The sequence below is a fragment of the Geospiza fortis genome, unplaced genomic scaffold (genome assembly GCF_000277835.1).
Source record: "Geospiza fortis unplaced genomic scaffold, GeoFor_1.0 scaffold98, whole genome shotgun sequence".
Classification (NCBI taxonomy): domain Eukaryota; kingdom Metazoa; phylum Chordata; class Aves; order Passeriformes; family Thraupidae; genus Geospiza; species Geospiza fortis.
Genome location: NW_005054306.1, coordinates 11,608,333 through 11,632,337, shown reverse-complemented (window position 1 = coordinate 11,632,337; position 24,005 = coordinate 11,608,333). Strand labels below are relative to the sequence as shown.

The following is a 24,005-nucleotide window of genomic DNA, read 5'->3' as shown; positions in this document are numbered from 1 at the left end:
ATAAGAGAAGTAAGACACTTAAGAGTATTATTGTGGTTTTACTTCCACAATTTAAAACCCTTTACACCTCCCCTACTTCTTTGAAAAATAACCATGTCATCATTCATTTTTATATTCTCTTTAGAATGATAGAATGGTTTGAGTAGGAAAAGACTTGAATGATCATCTAGTTCCAAACTCCCCTGCCATGGACAGGAACACCTTCACTAGACCAGGTTCTTCAAAGCCCTGTCCAGCCTGACCTTGAGCACTTCCAGGAATGGAGAAGCTTCTCTGGGAAACTTTTGTGTATATACTATCTGTCTATCTATCTGTCTATCTATCTGTCTATCTATCTGTCTATCTATCTGTCTATATGTATATTTATATATTTATATATATACACATATAACAGCATTGATTAATACAAAAGATGGAAAGTCATTTGGGTTTTTTCCCTAAAATGGAGCTAGAAGTGGAATAAATAATAAAATTTTCATTTGCACTTGTGCCTCTGAAATAAATGTGCATGGATGTTGCAGACTTGTCTGCACCTGAATGAGCACATCAGAAAAAGAAAAAAAAAAATCTTCAAATGGGATGTTTCAAAGCAGCTGTCTAGTAGTTGCTTCCACAGCCTTTCTGCAAAGATTTAGAGGGGGACAGAGCTTCAGAAAACCTGCATCAGTCTCAATGCGTGCATTCTGCTTCATTCAGTCCTTCCTTGGGGAAGGTTGAGGAGGGCCCTAAGCAGGCTTTGTTTGGGTCTTTTAAGGCTATTTTTATTGCTCACAAAATATTTGAAGTTTTTTGTAGTCTGGAAGCCTAGTTATCTAGCTGTCCACAGACAGGGACTGGAAGAGTTCCAGTCTAGGCTTCTCTGTTTGCTTGTGTGCCTACTTGGGTGAAACAAAACCCTTAAGTACTTTGTTTTTACTGCTCGTTCTCTTAATGCTGTCTAAGAAATAGAGAGGTTTTTGTGAGGCAGATACTGGTCTTAAGAGTGTTGAAGTCAGTAAATTCAAGCTATCCTCTGAAGAACTGTGTTATCAGGTATTTACTACCAGTATTTTTTTTTTTTAATTGGTAGCCTAAAAGTGGAAGGTTTTACTTTTTAAACATGGACAAGACCTGTATGTAAGAAAGGTGTATCCTGGAACTCTTGAAATATAATATTACAAGGTTTTGTTTTGGGAACAATGTTCTCCACAGGTTCAATGTACAAAACAATTTAATTAAAGGTCTCTTTTGACTGGACTTTAGGAGGTTCATTTTTCATATATCGCCTATACTGTGCTGCTGGACTTGGTCAAGTTGCACACTGCTTTTCTTTATTTAGCCTATTGCTATCTTTCTTTTGAGCCCCTCTCCTCCCGTTTCTCTGTCTTTTCACGTATCAAAGTCTTGCCTCTAAAGTCTTAAATTTCTGACATTTTTTCTTACAAGTGTATTTCACCCTTTATTCTCCCTTCCTTTAATACACCTTTGTAATGCTCTTTTCTCCAATACTTTGAGATGTCTCACAGCCTTGTACCACAAGATGTCTTGCAGAATATTACTTCTTTTTTGCACTGTGATGTATTCTAGGGCTGTTCTTGTGGAACTCTGTGGTTAACTTCTCTGCAGCCCCATGGTTGCCTTTTAACAAGTGTTTGTGTGTGTGCTCTTTTTTTTGTGTATGTCTAGCTATGCTTTCCTTTCACTTATATTAATTTTCACCTCTGCTGTTCCATCTGGTTTTATGATACTTTTTTTCACCAGCATATTTGATGGTTTTTTTTAATGTGTAGTTTCAGGGTATTCCATATTTATATGTTATATTTGCCCTTTGGGTTTTTTGTTTTGTTGAGGTGGGTTTTTTTTTTTTTTTTTTGTCTTTTTTTTAACTTACTTCTGCCTTACATTTACTTTTTTTCTGGTCAATAAGGTTTGTGCCATAGGAGTGTGAATTAGCTAGCAGTATAGAGCTTCAGTGTGAAGAAGAATGTTTTTGCCTACTTATCTCCTTGTGATGAGTGGTCTTGAGTAGAAATTAATAAACCTAACAAAGAATTGTGTAATATTAAATCTGTTTATTGGCTAACTCTCAGAAATAATTCAGAGCAATATTGAAGTTTATTGTGCTCATGTTTGCATGTTATTGTCTTGTCCCTTCCTCAGCTTAATTGTACACCACCCAAAATGATTCATGAAAGACAAAGATAGTTTCTATTGAATCCAATAGAAAAATTGCATGTCCGGAGGTGGTGCAGGATTACTCCAGTGCTTTTCAATACTTTGGGTACCACAGGTTCATGTGTGTTCAGTTTAAAATGAAAGGGTAAGAGCAAGAGTCTTGTTATGACTCACATCAAATGGAAATTTTCCAGGATGTTGCTTAAAGTGAGTCTCTCTGGCAGCACAGCTCTTTCAATAGTGTTATGATTTATCAGTATAGAATTCTCTTTTCATACCAATGTGATGCCCCTGTCACTTTGGAGTAAGTAATCCAATTCTTAAGGCTTTGAATGGAGGTGAGCCTTCATAATCATCTCTTCCTCGAAGACAGGAGCCATGTTTCTAATTGTTTGAAATGATTAATAGCTGTCCAAGTAATTGTGCCTTATAAAGACAGTGAGGCACTGATCACTCACAGTAGCAAATGTGTTTGCTGACCTTTGAATTAAAGGAGAAATTGTGGCAGATATTAAAAATTATGGCCTGGAGGTAGTTTTTCTTCCCAAAAGTTATACCTGTCTGTGATTTTAAACTTCAGCGGCATGGTTTACATAATATTATCATTCCTTTTTTTCATGAAAACTATTGATTCATTGGATGTCATGTGATATGAAAGCATTAGCATTCTCAAGCAAATGCTAATTTGCAAAAAAATTAATATATACTCTGAATATAAATGGCAAAAATAAACTGACAATTCGTTGCTATGATACAGAACCAAGTTCTGGCAAAAGAGAAGTGCAAAATTAAGGGCAGAGTTTGGAGTAATTGTTTTAGATAGGCTACAGGTGTCTGGTATTACATAGGTGTAAATATTATGTGTATTCAATATACACTTTCATTTAATTCTCTTGGCTTCACCCTCCTATATCCCTGCACACCCACAATGTCTGAAGGTGCCTTTTGTGTAGAACAATTGAGCCTTGCAGGAGAGAGGCATTTCTCCTGATAATTCTAGTAATATGCATCATTTTATATGCTGATTTTATCACACATTGTTCAAATTAGTTCATTAAAATTAAACATCACTGAATACTTCCATAGCCACCTGCACTGCCTTAATTCCTGTTTTGCTAAATGACTGAGCCATATGGTTGCTTCAAGCCTTGCCTTGCCCTTGCTGTGTTGAGTGTTTCAAAAATGCTTGATAATATTAAAGGAAAATACTGCTTCTTTCAAAATATATCTTACATCTCTCAAGGTATTATTTTTATTCTGTTAAGTTTCTTAGTAAATTTCCAACAAAATTCATAATTTGTACCTAGCATTAGAAGAAATAATGGGCTTTATTAGCTGTATAAATTTTAAAATTATTTTCAGCTTTTGAAGGTATTTGTTTGTTTTTTTTGTTTTGCTTTTTCTTCAGATGAAGTAGCAGCCTATTTGTTCCTGTGGGTCTGTGAATCCATTTCTTTACATGTTTATGTATATTTTATGTAATAATGAGAACATTGGAGGAGGGAATGTGAAATGGCAGTTGCGTAGAGCCAGAATGTCTTCTTGCACTGAGAGCTGATGGATTTCTTTTCCGCCTTGCTCCTATCTGCAATCACACCCTTGGTTACTCACAGCTTTCCCAAAACCAGCAAACCCCAAACCCCACAACCCAAACAGTGATTCCTATGTAATTATGTGAACATGTTTAACTGATTTCTATTGTTAGTATCTAATTTTTGCTTGATGAATTAACACTCTAAATGGAAATTGCTGTGTCACGGGTACCTTTGCCTTAACAGGGGCGAAACATTCCCAGAGCTGTGGGTTTCCTTGCTTGCACACCATTGTGGTTCAAGAAGGTGTACCTGATGGCCAAGCCCTCAGGATGCAGTCCTGGACACTGCTTGGCTGCCAGCCCTGGTGCTATGCTGTCTGCCAGTTACTACCTTGTGTGGTCCACCAGTGTTCCATCACATCTTTTCCTTCCAGAAGCCTAGCCTGAGGTGGCCATCAGTAGCCTTGGCATTACACTACAGAAGCTGCTGGCTTGCCCCTCCTTTCCCATTTCCATAATATTGAACCTAGAAAGACCTAGGAGGGTCATGGGAAAGGACTGTTTCAGAGCTGTGTAGATGGCACACAAGACTCAGGGGTGCAGAGGCTGCCTGGCTCTTCTGGATGGCCTGAATGGAGTTATCTGTGAGTGCCCTGTCCTCTCTGATATCAGGGAATAGCTGCTCTTGCTGCTGTCCTGGGCAGCTTAGGAGTAGGCATTGGAATGAAGTATTTTCTGTCCACCAGAACTGATGGTCTTGACCTCCATAACCTTTTCTTGACAGTATATTTAAAGAAAAGTTCTATAATATTTAATGAAGTGCAAATTTATTTCTCTAAATATATGAGGAGAAGAAAGGAAAGCAGTAGATACCACTTTCTTCATTAAGCTTATGGAAGAAACAGGTTGATGAAACTGAAAAGGCTTTTTGACAGGTGAAAAGCTGCTTGGAAAACACTGATAGCATCCAGTCTTATTGTTTTTGTTAGTGCCATGGATGATGGAATAACAGATGTTCTTTGGCTGAGGCTATTCAGGTTACCTGTGAGCCAATTTGATGGTAATCGGGGGTTCAGAAATGACTGATGCACTGGGGCAGTGCTCATCAAGAAGAATTGAAAAGTAATGAAGAAGAAATTATTTGGTGAAACTGCTCAGGCTTATTTTGCTGTTGTGAAAAAGGCAGACAGAATTGGTTTGTAAATGATGTTCTGTGTAAATATACATTAAATAATATTTTCAGGGTTTTTTTTCTTAGTGAAGTTAGAAGAATAGGTATTTTCAGTTTGGAGTATGGAAGGAGAATGCCTGTTCTGGGAATTCTCAGATGAAAGCAGCAGAAATGACACAGGGCTAAACAACAGCATTTCCTCTGTGCAAAGTCTGAAGAAAATTAGGATTGTCTCTTTTACAGGACAGAAAAAGGAAATAAAAATTTTCAAGAACTTAAAGGCTGGTGCAAAGAAGGGAGTAACTAAACTTCTTGTTGGCTGGTGATAGGTTAAACAGCAATAATCTTAAATTGCAGTAAGAGAGATTCAGGTTGATGATTAGATAAAATGTTAATTGAATTCTGGGATTGAGTACTTAATAACTGTCTCTTACCAGAGTCAGAAGTGTTCTGCTATCTACTGTCACAGTTTTTTGTCCTGAAATGTTTCTATCTGCATACATGCCAGGAACAGTTGTGTCTTCAGTTTGTGAGAAAAGAACGTACTCAGAGTCTATTGCCTATGTTTAACTATTTCAGTTGGAAAGAATAAAAATTCCTTTTCTTTCTCCTAATTGTTGTGCATTTCCATTCTATTTACAGGGAAATTGTGATTAGTTCTTGGTCAGTCTCAAGAGTGTTGATAGGTAAAACAGGAGGAAAAAATATTTGATCTTTTTTTTTAAAAAATCTTTTTTAGTAACTCTGTCATGGTTAACAACTGAGCTTATTTTCTAACTTTGTTTGATATTCCCTTCACAGAGATTTTGGTTTTTTAAGAAAAGTTTAATGTTAGAAGACAATACTATAAATTAATGTCTCTTCATTTTCTGAGATGCTACTTGATTCCTGAGTATCTTATTTGCACATTCAAAACATTTGAAGGCAGTATTAGGATTCATGGTTGTTAACAACTTCAGTTTTCTTTTATGGTTTCAGCAAGTTCTCATTTTGAAGGAAAAGTTTGAGTCTTAAATTATATTCTTAGTTCAGGATAAGTTATACATTCCCTTAGGAAGTACAACTGCAAAGCCTTTATTTAAAAGCCTAATTACAGCTTAAAAAAGAAAAGAAAGTAGCTTTTGGGTGACTGGATACTCTGATATCTGTATTGTGTCACTGGAGAAAATAGAAGTGGGAAATAAATCACAGAAGTTTCTTGCATTAAATTACCTCTGGAACATGGGTTCAATGTCCTAATAGCCCTAAGAATTTAGTACAGTGTTTGACTAATGAATATGAGTGTCAAAAGTTCACCAATTGTCTGAAATGGAGGCAAGGTTCTTATCCTTTATATGGTACATATTTGGGTAGATTTTTAAGGGTTTTTTTTGTATTTTTCAGAAGTTTAGGTTAATCACATTAGTTGGTGCCAAGAAAATGCTCTACTGCATGAAGTTACCAGCTATGTATTATGGGCTTGGATAGAATATGTTTAGTATTTTGTTGACATTGTGAACTTCAGTATTCAAAATAGAGGATGATTTAAATAGCATTAACCTGTATAAACTAGTTATTTGGAAGCAAAAAGCTGTTTCAAAATTTATGAATTTGAAAGTGTGGTGTCAGGAGGAAAGATGTGAGTCTTCATAAACCAGGGTGTATCCCGAGATGAAGACAAATCTCCAAAGCACCAAGACTAGCCTAGCCATTCATAGCTGTTGAACTTCCAAGTTTTCTCTGAAACAGCAGTCCTAGTTTCTCTGCAGTCTCTTTCTCCTTGTTGTTCTCCTATTGCTGGACACTGACACTGAAATTATTTCTTTCAAAACACTATAAAAAATGCTAGTATGATAGCATGAGTGATTTTTATAATAGATAGGGTTGTTTCCATCTATTTCAAGATGTATTTCCCTGTAGAAGAAAGATGGTGTGTACTAGAGTGTAAAACCAGTTGGGCTGCTAATATGACTTGAGAGGAAAGGGTTTTATAAGGGGAGCTTATTTATCCATTTGTTTTGAAACAACTAATTCGGATGAAAAATACTATGACCTCTCGGGCATCCTGGGCTCCATCAGGGCTGATGGAGATGCAACAGGCATCCAGCTATGTGCAGGTTACAGCCTTTACTCTGGGTGTAATGTCTTAATGCTAATCAGTTGAAGTGTTTGGGAGAGAAGAGCAGTTGATGTCTGTGGAGCAGAGGGCTGTTAGCAAGATGTGACGCACGACGACAGAGTTGTCACACACCATAAACCCCATGTCTTTGTTTTAACTGCAAGCTCCAGCGTCTAGGAGAGCAAGGAATTCTAATTTCTGAACTTAAGGTTTTAATGTATTTTGTAAGCCTTCCTAGGTACCGTTTTGCCTTGTGTTTTTTGTCCATTTTTGTAATTTTTTATTGTCTGTATGAATTCTTTCTGGTGTGCAATGTGTGTTTAGGGTTTTTAATCTAGTTTCTGTGGTAATTAATATAGTGGTGTATGAATCCCCATACTCTTGGATAGTGCATTCCTCAGTGCATTTTTTGCATATGCATGATTCATGGATTTTGACTGTTCTCTTTTGGTGTTGTTAAATTATTTATTACAGTTCTCATAGAGATATGCATTATAGGACTGCTTGCACTTGCGAAATCAACCTTACCATCACGAACTGGAAAATCAAAATAATTTCAGAAGAAGCTTTCCTTATATGATCCTTTTTTAGCCTGTTCCTTTCCATCTATGTAATATTCAGCTCTTTATGGGGCATTCAATGTCAATGTACTATGCTTGCTAAATTGCTCAAGATTTTATTTTGCAAATATGCATAACCATGTGTTGATGGTCTTGGAAGACAGATGGAAGACTTCCTTAGAACTTAATAAATTTCAAGATTTCCAGCTTTTTTTTTCTTAAGCAAGTACTTGAGTTCACTAGAGAGTACTGCAGTTGTATTGACAAATGCTTGACTTATGGTTATACTCCACTGGAGTGTGAGTCACTGCAAAGTGAGGTATGTACTTCAGAGGGGAGATCAGATGATATTTTGAAGAACAGCAAACAAATCTGTCTTCTGAATGCATAGGATGAATATTATTTCCACTATTTTAATATTGTTTTAAATTGTTTTTCAAAACTATCAGTGGTAATCCTTCCCCGTTGGTTCTTAACTCATGTTCTGCATTTAATCAAGGAATATAGAAGGAATATAGAACTATTTTAGTGTAGGTCCTACACCTGTAAAAGCAACAAAACCTGGAAAAAGAGATTCTTCAGGTCACTGTTGCATAAAGCAAAGTTCTGAGAAAAATTGATTTCATAACAGGAAATATTACTATTTGGTGCAGAGAAAAGTGATTGAAAATAAAGGAATGAATATTCTTTCTGTTATTAAAAAAACCCCTAAAAATCCAGTGAAAATGTTTTATGAACTTCCCATACTTTAAATAAATTCTAAGACAAGTATAAAAAAATATAGGACGTTTAATTTCCTCTTCTGAAATGTCTGTAATAGCAATTGTAATCTGCTGTCATGTCTGGTAATGAGCCTTCATTTAACTGTTGGTCATACTTGGGAGTAGTATTCTCAGCAGATTGTTGATTCTTATTTTCTCCTGTCACATGCTTATCCAGGAAATGGCCAGTTTTGTTTCTGTTTCCAGTGTCAGTGTTTTAAGTGGATAGGAGTAAGTATCTTCCTAATGCACTTTTAATATTGTTGCTTTTGCAGGGATGACTGGAGTGTTAAAGACACTCTGAGTATGAATGCACATTCGAAAATTATATTTTTTCCCATTCAGTTAAAATCTAAATGCCACTTAGTACTTAGGAGGGGAAAAAAGCCTAGAGTGTTTGCAGAGTATTTTTTAGCTGGCAACAAAAAAAAAGTCAAAAAGATACATGTTGATCTGCCTTTTTCTAAATACTTTCAAAATATTTGAAACAAGTTACTTGGAACTATACTTTTTAACGGGGAAAATTGCGCTTGTCTTCAGTTTCCTCTCTTATTTTGATGTGGCTCTGCTTCTTGTTGGACTTTTCCAGGAGTCAGTTCATCTCCCTCACCTACGAAGAAATCAAACATTTCTCTCTCCTTGCCTCTCTCAAGAGGAAGGCACAGGAGATCTGGGTCTTTTATTATGGGATTTGTGTGTTGCTTTGCAAGGGTCTCATGAGCATAGATGGAGGATGGCATGGGGTAGGAGTAAAAGTCCCGTGAATTTCAGGGGCTGTGAGCTTTCAGGTCACCTTGGCTGGCATTTGTGAATTCTCTGTGCACTTGTTTTTGTGCACTGCAGCAAACACACAGCAGCACACCAAAGACTTCAGCAAGTGCTCAACTGATGTTTTCTATGAGAAAGTCTGCCCTAGACTACTCTAAATATTTTCATATTTCCCTTTAATTTCTATCCAAATAAATAATACTCCACAGAAATAGATAATTTGATCCATATCTCTTGTAACATCCTAGGTAATGTGTGTCTCTTTTGTCAGCATCTGGAACATCTAAATGTTGAATGTTCAGCCGCGGTGGTGATGCAGTGGCATCCTAGAGCTGTAGGTGGATACAGAAGGGCCAACACTGGTCTTTCATCCTGGAGTCCTGTCACGAAAATGGGTGGAAAAAAGCTAACACAGAGGGAGATGTCTGTGCATTACTGCTCACCTTATCCAGTCCAGGAATATCAGAGCAGCTAACAGGAATGGTGGAAGCAAAATGGATTTAAACTCTTCCCTGCACCTGTTTTTCATGCACTGAAGTTGTTGCAAGTGTTTTTAGGTGTTGGTGTCTTCATGGGACTGAAATTTTCCCTGGAGATGCAGGAGTGCCTTGGAGTTTGGCAGCTTTAGCTGCTGCTCTGGGAACAGCTTAAGGTTAAAACATCTGACTGGCCTTAGGCTGGATAGGCACAAATGGTACCCAGTTATTTGATATCCCAACTGGATAGCTTCATCCCAAGTTGATGTTAATCTAGAGTTGGGATTTTTTTTGAAGTTTTTCTTAGAAAAGACATTTTCTTCCAGACAGAAAGCTGGCCAATGTTTGCTGCTCTTTGGGCAGCCAGGTCAAACCCTGGGTGACTGAGAAGCATCCTGGAGTCACTAAGCCATGATCCGTGGGGTATTTATGGGTTTGCAGCACAAATTCAGACAGTTCAGAGCTGTTGTTACTTTTGTCTTAGCCATCCATTCATTGATACTGATGTTAAAAAATTCATGGCAGAGTACCTCACTTAGTCCCTAAAGGAATATGAAACTATTCCATGTGCCTTTTGCTTACTGAAATGCAGCTTAGTGTTCAGTAACACTGTTCTTTCATAAGCCAGCCTGATGCACCATATCAAATGTAATTTTCTGAATGTTTTGCTGGAAGAGGCAATTCAAAGGAGCACAATGCAAGATAAATGCTCTCTTGTACAGACACTACAACCTTGCAATGCAAATTTCAGTTGCCGAAATTTTTCTGTCTTAGGATTTGGAGTTCCTAAAGTCTATGTATTAGCTAAAGTTCCATCACATGAAAAAAGAAGGAGAAAATTACCATACCTCAGAAACTGGTATGACATCATGGTCTATTTTCTCTGCATCAGTACAAACAAGTCCACAGGATTTTGGTGTTATGTATGAGAAAACTACAAATTCCAACACTTCCAGAGTGAAATATTTTTCATGTTTGTTCATTTTGAAAATGTTAGTATGGAGAACAAAACTTTTGTAGCTACATCCAGCCCAAGGAACAATTTTTGCTCAAAAATTCATGAAGAACTTTATTGCAAATACTGCATGCCTTTGAAACATGAGGTTTTTAATTTATTGTTTTCCATTTCAATTGCAAACATTTTCTTGTTCTCATGGAATTAAAGGAGTCATGAGTGATATTAGTATCAAGCCAGTAGTATGATAGTTGTAAATACAGGTAAAGTGTTATGCTGCCCATGATATTAATTCTTTGGCTGATTTGATGCTGTTTTTGTTTGCCTTGCCTGGATCAGTGCTGCCAGGCTGTGTCCCTGTTGCTTGACCTCCGTGGGTGTGGTTAATGGGGGAATCCCAGTTGCATGACCTTGGTGTAGAGCAGGGCTTTTGGCATCAGTAAGTACAGCCTGGAGGGCAGGACACCTTTTCTCCTCCTGTGAAATTGCAATGTCAGTGTGAAATTGATGAATTGATGAGCTCTTGCAGTCCATGAGGCTAAGTTTCTGTTCAAACTGAGTGAGTACTCTGCTTTTATTTATACAGTGTAGCTTAATAAACTGCTTTGGGTTGGTTCTTTCAATAATTCTCATTTTCTTTTGGATGTAGGAAACCCCCCAAAGGATTTGCATTTTCCAGAAAAATTTCCCCTGTCTGTAATGTGTTTTTTTGTTGTTATTTTTAATCTCTGTAGTAAATTCAGTCTTATCTTGACTTGCATTTGAGTTGTGGTGCCTTGGAACTGAGCTAGGCAATGAAGTTGAAATTCATGATCCTCATTCACCCCCGCTTTCCTTTTGACAATCTGTAAAGAACTTGAAACAAGCCTTCAACAGTTTGAGTCTTGTATAGGGAATGATATTGTAAACAAGTGAAGTAAGCGGAAAAATACCTCTGAATTGTAGCCATCTGAAGAAATTTTGGAGAAATCTAGTGTTGTTTACGCCAATAACATGATTTTTGAATTTTTTAGAATGAAAGAAGGTAAAAGCAGGATATAACTATATTTAATACTTTAGGTGTGTATCAAATAATTTATCTTAAGTATATTGTAGTGTTACAAAGTAACATTTTTCTCTAGACATACTCCTTAAGGGGTATCCTTAACTGATGGTGCAGGACACTAAAATTAAAAACCCTAACAATGACTCTCGTTTTTCTTCATAATTTCTTTAGGATTTTTTTTTTCCTGCCCTAGGGTTGTAGACCTTTATTATATGTTGGGTAATGGAGGGCACAAGGCTATAATGGTTTGAGGTTTTATTAAACTCAAGCGCATGGGGGTTTACCTGGTGTATATTTAATGTATTTATAGGCTTTGTTTTTTTTTTTTTTCTTTTGAAAAGAATATCCTCCTTGCAAGCAGAAAAATTTAAGAGCTTTTGACTTTTTATAATTAGCCTTTTTTTTTGCTTTCTTGCACATTACAGAAACACAAGTAAAGGGCTGTCTCAAACTGTCATGGGGAAGGTATTCTCCGAAAAACAAAACAGGCATGAATACTACTGCATGTGAAATATAATTTTCTGTGAATTAATATAGATGTTTCTGAACTTTTCTTTGCAGTGTGCTTCCAGTGGCAAGCCTATTTCTCTATTTCAACGTGTGTTCTTTGCCTGCAGCGTCTCATAAATGTTGCCCAAAATGTAATCAGTGTCTATGTTACACAGTCATTATTAAAAGATAAAAAGGTCACATAGTCTCGAGCTTTAGGATAAGACACAGGAGTGCCTGGACTCTCCACTTTGTGTAATTGACATTGCTATTCACAGGCAGAGAAATTGCCACAGTATGTCCTCAAAATGGGGGTGGTTTGATAGTTAGTTCTTCTTTGGAGAAAAGAGGATTTGTAGGAGCTGAAGACCAGCCTGCTGAAAATGACAAGTTTCACACTTCAAATACAAACCTGTTTTTCAGGAAGCAAGGAAGTGAGAGAAAATAATTTGATCAGGAAACTGCTTTGTCACATTGGTACCTTACAGTGGGCACACTTTATTTTATATAAGGACTTTTTAAAAAATCTTGGTATGATTTCTTAGCTTCGATTAACTGCAAGGTGATAGGACAGCTTGGTTTTCAGTAGGGAATAAACCTAAGACTTTTCACAATTAATTAGTTAAAGAATTCATTTATTCTGGAATGATCTGTCCTTGCCACTGAACTAGGACATCAAGTTTAATGCTTATCAAAACAAATAAAAGGCAGTGAAAACTATGAGGTATATACAGCTAGGTTCAATAACATGGCTCAGGGAAAGTCTAGTAGCTCTTACTTTACAGCTGTGTAGATGCCTTTTAGCAAGTTCATGACTTAAATGCCAAATTGGCATAAAAATCTTCCTGAAAGACTGATCCTAAAGCTGAACTGTTTGCATGAACTTGGTCAAATCTTAGGAGGCAGTGCCATTTAGCTGTTTCATAGTCTGATGTTTCTGTTTTGTGTGGGAGAGAATTGGATTGACCTTTTACATCAGGAATAACATTAGAGGCTATTAAGTGGTAGATAGATAAAAGGCACTTCAGAGAAGAAAAGCTAAATGAGAGGTTGGAGTTTGATTTGGAAAAATCTAAACTACATTTAAGTAGAAAAAATTAACACTTAAGCTTCCTGGGGGAGAGAGAACATATTTATCAATTTTAAAGATTGTAAATTGACAAGAATGGAGAAGATTCTTCTGGGAATTACTGGAAGAAGGATGAAACATCATCACTGTCAAACTGCAAGAAGAAAAATTTTCAAGAAAAATGTTATCGATGTGTTGTGTGCATTTTGTAACTGCACTAACTGGAAGAGTAACTGAAGACATCATGCTGGAGCATAGTAAAAAATAGGGAGTCAAAGAAATATTTAAGAGCAATGGATCTTTGCCCAGGCAAAAATGATGACTTTAGATACTTTTCTTCTTTAGTTTCTTTGCGGCATCATCCAAATATGAAATTTGCCTTTTCTGTCTTTTAAGAAGAAAAAATGAAGTTCTGCTCATTCTCCATTGCTCCAAATATGTTGACTTGGTTTTTGTTTTTTCTTTTTTTTTTTTATTAATTTACTTTAATTTTTTCTTTTTTACCATTTTGGGATTTAATGGAGTAACTCACTTGCAATTGACTTCCTTCTTGTAAATCTTAGTGGAAACAACATATGTTAGTGTGTTTTTCCTTCCTTGTTTTCAAGGGATGTGGGTGTATACCGTGTTTTATATCTGCTTGTGCCTGACCTTGTTAGGCCAGTAACAATGGGAAAAAAAATCATGGAGCCTGGCTCTACTGGGATTTAATAATGCACTTAGTACTAGTGCTAGCTAGCTGCTCTTTACCTTTCTGGGCACTGTGGTGTGTTGACCTTGGCCAGTCCATCACCCTGCCTTTTTTGGTCCTTTCCTCAGCAGTACAAGGGGAAAAATAGTGTGGGCAACCTCATGGGTTGAGACAAAGACAAGGAGATCACTTATTTTGCAAATCACCAGTTACTGTCAAAGACAAAACAGGTTCATCTTGGGGAAAAATTAACCAAATTTCCACCCCATCACAGGGGGATGGGAACTGGGTGCTGCAGTCAGTCCATTGCACTTGGTGTCTGCTGCTCCTTCCTCCTCACCCTGTGTCCCTGCTCCAGGCTGGAGCACCACTGAGAATAGTTAGCTGTAACACTTGCTCTAACCTCTCACTGAAAATCTCAAACATTTAGGTAATATTGGGAATTAATGAGATTGTGAGCAGTTCCCTTGTTTATACTTTGCATTTTTGCCAAGTCCAATAATATTTTAAGATATTATGAAGATTGTGCAATAATATAATTATTAATAACTAATACTAAGGTATTGCAAGCATATATAAATGGGGGGAAACTCCTAATTCTTTAAATTCTGTTGAATTTCTTTACAAGTAAAGAATGACTTTCTTAGGAAAGGTGAAAGAAAATATTTTGTATGTTTTCCAAAGATATAATTTTGCTGTACAGTTTACTGTGGCATTGGCTTCTGATGTTCTTGGAGTAGGTAGATGTCTGAGAGGGGAGCAGGGTTTGTACATTTGTGGAATACAGCTGCTAAAGTTTAAAAAAAGGAGGAGAAGGGAAGTAGTTTGCAAGAAGCTGAACAGATGCTTGGGCTTTGTGATAAATGGTCTATGAATGCTGTCTGGAGCATTTTATGAAGTGCTGTAGGACTAACATGTAGATAGATGTATCCAAATTCACTGCTAAGTATTTTTAAATGATGAAAAATGAGGTTGAGAAAGTGGAGTACTAGAAAATATGTTGATATGTTAAAAATGTATGTTGAAGCTTCCAAAGGCTATAGCAGATTCCCTTACTATAGAAACAAGATCTTTAAATACTTCTAGTTTATTTGTCGCAATTTGAGTTGGCTTTTCTTTTCCTTACAGTGGTTTTATCTCGAGAGAAATTGAGAGAAACATTTTTAAAAATCTGCAAAAGTTGATTGTTATATTCTAGTTCTTCCTTTTCCCTCTTCTCCCCCAAAATTCACTTTCAGAAAATGTGTGGAGGGTTTATCTTCTTCAATAGATAAATCCTCCAACATCTTCTTTCAATTTCTTTAGACATGTTAGAAATGATTTTTTGGTTTTTGGAAAGACTGAGTTGCTTTTCATGTATTGCTTAAAAATATTTGGAAGATAGAAGTAGCAAAGGCAAAGAGGCAATTTAGATGGCCATGGACAATTAGTGCTAGGGAAGCAGTCTGTAATTTTTTGCTGAACATGTTCAGTTTTCCAACTCTTATGTGGAAGGAAAAACCCCAAATTGCTGATGTACAGCCTCCTCCTGCCACATGTGTAGTATTCAGTAACAAAACTTTTGAAAATCTCATTCTCTAGTCTGATGATCAGGTGCTTATAGGAACATAAGTATTACTAAAAGAGAGATTACAAACAAATATATTATTAAGCTTATTTTAATAAACAATCATATCATAATAATAAATAAATAATAATTTATTGTATTAACTTTATTCTAGAGTCAAGGGGCATAAAAATTGCACACCGGTGGATGTTTACAAACAGTTTCTCAGGCAGTCATCAACCGATACTAGAAAATAATCTTTAAAGACTTAAAGTACCAGCAAACCTAAATAGTATAATAAGATTCCTTTGTGATTTTATAAATGGCTGTTAATGATGAAGAAATAACCAGGAATTGCTACTTTACCAAATTCTTCAATAGAAAAATAAATAATGGATTCTGCATGGAATTCTAAATATGAACTGGTTGTTTATATTACATTATAGTAGTTTTCTTTAAACCCTCTTTTAAAGATGACTACTAAAAATATAGATTTCAATGCACTGTGCTTTAATAAGAACAGATTTCATTCTATAGTATTTATTTTTTTTTTCTGAAGTTTTTTTTAGCAGAGACTTGCTTTACAGGCTAGTAAATTAGCATCTAACACAGATGATTTAATCCATGTACATAAATTTTCATCTTTTCCTGAGCAACAGCTTGTGAACAGTTTTCAGAATGCCTGATACAACTGTTTAGGACATAAGAGAACACGATAGTTCCTTGTTGTCTAAAAATCAAAGAATAAGATTTGACATATAAAATTATAATAATTTATGTAAATGTACTTCACCAGTATTTTCACCAGTATTCATGTACATACTCCCAGGACTTCTGTGAGACTACTCATTTGGGCAAATGTTCACAAATCCATTATTTTTTTTTTAGTTCCGGTCAAGTTTTTTCTCTATTTTTTGATAGTTTTAACCTGAACTTTCCTCACAAGAAAAGGCTCTTTATTGTGATGCTCTTTAGGACTGAAAGTAAAAGGAAAATCTGTCAACAGAAAGATTCTGGAATCATTAAGCAGATGGGTAGGTAAATTTAGGGTAGGAAACTTTGCTGTGGCAATGATTCAGTCTGTGTGTTGAATTGGATTTTCTCACTTGGTTGGGACATTCAGGCTGGCATACCCTGTCTAGCAAGCTATCTTCTGTTGAGATCACTCACTAGCTTGTACCAGGTCTGGAGTTGTCTTGAAGAAATGGATCAGCTCCGGGCTAGGTTAGAGGTAGCCTGTCTTTACCATCCATTCTTCATCCATTCTGAGTCATTATTACTGCCTGTTCAACATGTTAAACATATGTTTTCCACTTTCTGCCTTTGTAGCTAGACAGGCACAGCCTGCTTGTCCTGTGTATATTTGTCATACACATTTGCAAGATTGACACTTTTCTAGCTGTAGAAACTTTGTTATCCCCTTAAATCCATTGGCAAACAGAGCAGCAAACAAAAGTTTTCCAAATAAATTTGTCTTGATGTCCTAAGTCAGCTATTTTCATTGCTAATATATCTCAAATTCAAGTTTGCCTATTTTTTGGGTAGAAAAGGATGTTACAAAGCTGCCTAGAGGAATGTGGACCTTACTTTTTATTTTATTTTCAGAAAATCTGTTGAGCAAGTTGAGAGAATTTTGGCCCCAGTAACCTCAGAATAATGATGATCCTTTACTTTTGTTATTTTTTTCCCCCATTTGTGATATTGGTGATCATGTTTCCAATTATCTGATCCTAAAACAAGAAAAAGTTTGTAGGTGGAGACTTCTAGAAAGATCCTTGAAGATATGTGATATCTTCTGTAGGTACTACTTCAGTCATGTGTCTAGCCATATTATTGATTGTTAGATTTCATGCCACTTGAATTTTAAGGTTTCTGAGATAAGAAAACCTATACATTTCATCCTTTTCACAGTGAACAATCAGTTTCTTAGTATTTATCTTTTTCTTTAATACCACTTTTTTTTTTTTCCCTTTCCCACTCCCTTTCTTAGGATCATACATGATAGTGATTTCATCAGACCATGACCCTGGAGAAAAGACTCGACTTCAGCTTCCAACAATGAAAGAAAATGATACTCACTGCATCGATTTCAGCTACCTTCTGTACAGCAAGAATGGAGGAAACCCAGGCACTTTGAACATCCTGGTTAGGGTGAACAAAGGACCACTGGCTAATCCCATCTGGAATGTCACTGGTTCCACTGGCAAAGACTGGCTTCGAGCAGAGTTGGCTGTCAGCACTTTCTGGCCCAATGAGTATCAGGTAAGCTTGCAATAAATTCACACCTCTTTATAAAATTTCCTGCAAGGTCCTATCCACTTTGTGTTGTTTTGATCTGTTCTGATGGAGTGTTCTCCCAGTGTCCTCAAGTGAAGCGTTCCATTCAGTGTAAATAATTGTATGGGAATGGATATTTTTTTATTGCAGGTGATTGTCCAAAGTTATCTGTTATTGTATAATAGGAGAAAAAAAATTAGTTGGAAAAAAGCCTTGTTAAAGGAAATGGTAAGGTTAAAGTCCAGGAACATCAAAAATTATAAACTCCCAGAAATAAATTGCCTGAGCAATTGTAATTTGTACTTGTCTTCCCTCCTCTTTTGTGTATGCCTGTGTTACTGTGTCTAATTACATGACCGTAGCTGTGTTTTTTTCCACATGACATTTGCTTCATTTGCTGTGCAGGCAGAATGGTGCTCACCTAATGATCAGCTGTTCAGGATGTGTTTTTTTCCTCTTTGCTTGCTATGGGACAAAACCACCTGCAGTGTAAGCCTGTTGTTTGGAGGGAAAGATTGTTTTGTTATTACTGGATGCTGTTATTTCATTTGTTTGATTAACCTGAGAAAGTACCTGCAGCTGTTTTGCTCAGTGGGTATTTGGTGTGAAGGATGAATCTCATACATGGCCATTTTTGTTCTGGCATCTAGGAGTGGGGAAGAGTTGGATTACACGTGCTCACCTGAGTTGTTACATCATGAGCCTACAAGCCCCTATCTAAATGTTTGTCATTAGTGCTCTTGCAAACAGATTGGATATCCAGAGTAATTATAAAATGAAAGAAAGTGGCTGCTTTGTTAATGGTTTTGTTGAATAGTGATATTGTAGGAATGTATCTTAAAAGTACTTTTATCTAAATTTTGTTGCAATTTCCCACCATCAAAATAGCATCCATAAACAAGCTTCAGTGCAAGCAGCCCTAAACATATGGTGAAAATGATGTAATTTGCTGTCATTTTTTTGGGTGTTTTTGGGCTTTGTTTCCCTGGTTTTAATGTTTTTATTTATAAAGAAGTTTCATCTACCAGTGGCATTGAAACTGGGTAAAATTTGATTTAAAGTTCTGAAGCCTGGTTCCAAAAGCTCAGCTTTTGAGGAGGTGTTTTATTAACCCTTTTTATGTTGCTAGAGAGTACCATTTGGTGTCCTTAAACAAACCTCGGGAGCCTTCTATAACAGAACAGTAGTGATCAAGTATAGCAGCATAATATGCAGTAAATCAGGTTTCTGCTGACAGATGGCCAGGCTTGACAATGAGATTGGTGGTTGGAGCATTATCTTAGCAACGTGGCCATTTTTCACTTGTGTTATAACCTTCACATTATCTCTCCATAGACTCTGCTTAAATTCATTTTTTCCCTTGCTTGGTCATCCAACAGAATATTGAAATCATGTGTAACCCAGTTTATGTTTAAATTAAACATAAGCCTGGAGTAGAACAGGAGGACTGCTAATGCAACCTGCTGTGATTTGTGGCCATCTTGCACAATCGCTTTTATGAACAGCAGGGGAAATCTGTGTCCTATCTATGCACAAATGCCTGTTTGCACAAACAGGGTTAGTTTTTTTTGTGGTTTTGGTTCTTTTGGCTCTTGAAGTTCTGGTTCAACGTTGCTCTTGATAGGTTTTTGTTTTGTTGTGTTTTTTTTTTTTTTAGTTTGAGTTTTTTCCCCCATAGTTTTCAGTTGAGTTATTCTTTGCAATGGAAATATTTTTTCATTTTTCTCATAGGAGTTCCATGCTGTACACTTGCAGCTTGTGATCTTGGCACTTCTATCTACCTGTTGGTCAATGAGTTTAGCTAGCACTGAGGAAAATAAGCACTGGTTTCTATAACAAGAATTGGAATTGGATCCTTGCCTGTACAAGCAAGGTTACTGCTAAAGATCACTGCTGAGCACAATTGTTTGCATGTACTTTGTTACAATCTGGTAAACTTCACTGCTGTTTCCTTCACTTTTAAGTGAGGGAGGAGAGTAGAGATTATCAGGGGCTGAATAGCACAGGTTGCTCTCTCATGTGGTGACTTGGAGGTTAGTAGCATGGCCAGGTAGGTTGTAATAGCAAGAGTGTTGCACCTTGGCTAATTAGCTTCTAAACAGCATTTCTGTACTCTGCTGTGCTCTGTTGAAACATTACTGCTTCCTGTTCAAAACTAGCACAATGTTTATGCATGTCACTGTAGTTTATTCAGTTTATGCATTTTTGGATGAATTTAACACTTCCTTTTACTCACAGGAATATATTATTCAAATAATCCATTTCCTTTACTTTCTTTAACTGTATTCTTCTGGGCATTTATTTATATATTTAGTTTCTGACAAAACATAGCACAGTTTATTATAGTAGCTTTAGTGGATAAAAGTTTTTATCTAGTTTTGTACCCTGTCTCTGCTGGCAGATAGCAGTGGAAGCTTGTAGAAGAGCTCAGGAACAGGACAAGCGCAACATGGTTGTACCTTTCCCAGAATACACTTCCAGCCTTGAGCATATATGCTACTCAAGAACTTTGAGCTTAAGAAACTAGGTGGTGCCTTTCTGTCTTCCTGATAGTATTTATTTTTTGCAATACTTTAAGCTTCTAGTGTCTACAGTGTACATGACAAGAAATTCTGATGTAAATTCCACTCTAGGACTATTCCTGGGGTTTTCTGCAAGCCTGGGGCCGGTAATTCTTCAGTTGTCATATTTTGCACTCAGGGAGTTTCAGAAGTCCTGTAATGATGCAATCTGTCTCCTGTCTCCTGCTAGCAAGGCATCTGCAACCACTGTTCTGCTTGTTTAACATGTGGATGAACTCTCAAAGAAAGGGGTTTGATTAGACAATCTCTTGGGATCAAAGTTGATTTGATTTTGGTACTTGTTAGTTCTGTAATCTTTTTCTTATCACTCTGTTGGAAATATGCTACCTTTGACCTGCCTCAAGTTTGCTTCAAAAGAAAACTATTTTGGGATTTTAGTTTAAAATTTTTAAGTGACTAGGAGTTTTGTCTCATTGTTTTCTTTGTTGGTTATTACTGTAATTAATTTATTTCAGTTGAGATGTTTATTCCTGTTTGGATGAATTGTTTTGTCTAATGCTTCTGTTCATTTCCCCAAGTTCTCTCCTGCTTTGCACAGTAGGGGTTATCTGACTACTGAGGACTGTCTCTTCCTTTCTGCTTCTGTCATTTTTCCACTTCCCTTGCTACCTATGTCATCCCTTTTCAGTTTAATTTTGTTTGTGGTATGCTTGATTTTTTTTTTAACCACTGTCTCCCAAAAGTCTCTGTTTGCTGTTTTTGTATGGTCTCCCCCTCACCCTCAGCAGATTTGTTTTGCTTGCCCAGGATCACATCTGTGGTCACTCACATATGAGGTCCACAGTGAAATGTGAATCATGGGCTTTTCGGTTTGGTTTTATATTACATAGCTGATGTTTATATCAGAAACTGGTAAGTAAACTCTTGACCCAGAACCATAAATTTCAAACATGTAAAACACCAATTACTTGATTTCTTTAAAAATTCACTATACAGTAGTGGTGCTCTGTTGCTTAGCAAATGTGCTGGATGGGATACTGGCTTCATAGCAGTGATGTTGCACCTGGAAGTATAGCTACCAAAGTAAAAATACTGAACTGCACTGAGGAGGTCTTTAATCAGTTCTGAAATACTGCAGGAAAATGCTGGAAAGCCAAATAATTTTCTTGCAGAATTGAGAATCCTGATTTGGATCATTAATTTGTTCTTTCTTACAATACTGATGATTTATTGGATTTGCAAAATTTTAAATTGCTCAAAGATCTTGGAAAATTACTTTCCTTTATGATCTTGAAAGGTCTTGGAACTGTAATAGAAGCATAACAGGAGGATGGTAGACTGAGGATTGAGTAATAGTGTGTACAGTTGGGCCATATGCCACATAAGGTAGGAAACAGATTTCTTGTGAAATACAAGCATTTGTTGCCTTTTTGGATATCAGATCACTGTTCTGAACTCGTAGACATGTGAGACTCTAAACAAGCTGCATGCAGAAAAATTTGGGAAGACACGGGCTTAGATGTGGTTTAGTCATTTGGTATACTGAGGAGGGAAACCACAAGTGAAATAGAAAGTATCTGTTTAGAACTGAGTTATAGGCCAACTTTAGAAGAAACTCACCCTCCTAAACTCCAACTTCCTATTTATAGGACAAAGGTCCTTTTTTTTATATATGCACTTTACCCTCAAAATACTATCCAACATCAAAAAAGTACAAAAATTTATTTTAAAAACCCCAGCAACATTCCAAAGGACTGATATTTTCATAGGCTTTTATTCAAAATATTCTGGAATACAGAAAATTACTGATAATAATACCAAAGACACACTATATAAATAAATATTGGAGCTAGTGTAATAGTCAGGAGAACATTTAGGGGTTTAGAAAGTGTTTCTGATGAGAAAGAACTAGTTGAATGTAAATTGAATGACTAGTTGAATGTAAGAATGTCTGATGAGAAAGAACTAGTTGAATGTAAGAATGCAATATGAAAGTGCTTTTCCTGAAAATTTTGAGCAACACTGCTAAGCAGTCAGCCAGTTAACGTTACAGCTCTCTGTATCAGTCTTGGATGCTCAGTGGCAAGACAGTGAAAATTGTCTGATGGAAATCTCATCATGAGGAATTCAGGGGCAGAGGAGAGTCATTTGTAGCTGTGTGAGAGGCAATGCTGAAGTAGACTAAGTTATCTGGCCTGGGAAAAGATCCAGTTTAGAGGAATATGATAGAATTATGCAACATCCTCACTAATGTGAAGGGGAATCCTCTTCTGGTTCAAGAATTAGGGGCCTTTTTGGTCTGGTGGGTAAACCAGACTGAAAATGAGAATGGACGTTGGTCACACGGCAGGATTTAGACCCATGAATGTGCCTGACAGAAATATGTTGTGGATTCCCAGCCTTCTGCACCCCCAAGTCAATGTGTGCTTAACTTTCTTTCTGGATTCCTAAATGTAATTTAACTTTTATTCTGTGGTTATTTAAACCAGTTTGGTCATATTTTGTGTAAATTTTGTCTGGCTGTAGAAATAAGACCTAACTTTGTCTGCCACTACCACCCATTTCTCTTGGCTCTTTTCCCCTTACCACTTCCTTTCAATCTCACTTGGGGTAGCATAATATTTTAGAATTTTTAAAATTGAAATTTAAAATTAAACCTTTTAAATTATTCAAGTTTCTAAAGATTCTCAGAAATAAAGTATGAACTGGAACTTTATGGAGGGTGATTGGTGTTTCATTCTACCAGAGATATAAAAATTGTTTCTTAAAATAGAAAAGAGTGTTAGTAAAAGATAAGTAAGCTGTATAATTACAGAAATCTAAGGTAATACTGAATAAACTGAGAGGGTTTTTTTTCTTTAAACTTGGAACAGCTTGTGTTTACAGGTACTATAAGTCACTGAAATGTTTCTTGTGTAGGTGCATCATTCTTTAGCACTCTTTTTGGGGAATAACTCCATTGAGAATGCTTTGTGGCTTTTAAGAGTTTAAGGTGACTGTCAATAAGCTATTTTGTTTCTACTTCATTACTGCGCAATGAAATGGCTTATATGTTTAGTTCCTTTGTCTGTCTTCTTTCCTTCATAGTTTTCACCAAATGAAAGCACTTTGAACTGCCTCACTACTTACCACTATCGCTAATGTTTGAAAATATCTCCAAAGAGGAATGATGTTGCTTTCTCATCAGAAACACTTTCTAAACCCCTAAGTGTTCTCCTGACTATTACTCGCTAGGCAGCTCTTAATCAGAAGACTACTTCTTTATATGGTTAATTGAAGAAATAGTTAGAGAAAGTTCATTATTTAAAAAGTCTTTCTTATTGCTTTTCCAAGCCTTGCCAGTACAAACAAAACACCAGCTTTTTTTTTAACTGCTAGGATAAACATGAACGTGTGCAAGCATATCTGTCACATTTCTCTCTCAATTCTTCCAAGATATTTATTGATTTGGTGATGACAAAAAAATCCACATAATTTCCAATAGAGTGATTACTGGAACCATTTTAATAATTTAGTTCTGCAGATCACAAAGCACTCACAGCTCTCAAAGGATTTGTACAAGTACTGACTTATTCTAGTATTCAAACTGGGAAACCATAGTGCAGGGAGTGAAAGTGAGCATTGCCCAAACAAGCCTTGTCACAGCTGAAGTGCCAGCATCTAGGTTTTCAGTAACACCATTGGAGACTTCTTGGAAACTCTTTATTTTTTCTTAGAGACAGCAAGCAGGCTTTGACTGTTAGTTCAAGTCTGTGGCATTGTTTCAGCAGGGGATGTTCTGCAGGCCAGCCACAACGTGCTTTCTTTCCTTCCAGAGTTAGCTCATTTATGGGCACAGGAACTTCCTGAGGGATAGGCAAATGGTGGTGATGGGAAAGCAGGTAAATGA

The 24,005-nt window shown here is 36.5% G+C and overlaps 1 protein-coding gene across 1 annotated transcript in view; it reads left to right on the top strand.

Moving 5' to 3' along the window:
* Positions 1-24,005, top strand: part of PTPRK (protein tyrosine phosphatase receptor type K) — a 297,434-nt gene that overhangs the window by 28,245 nt on the left and 245,184 nt on the right. Inside the window, exon 3 of the mRNA XM_031066727.1 lies at positions 17,308-17,579. Within this exon, the coding sequence (XP_030922587.1) occupies positions 17,308-17,579 (272 nt within the window). The remainder of the gene's footprint in view (positions 1-17,307; positions 17,580-24,005) is intronic.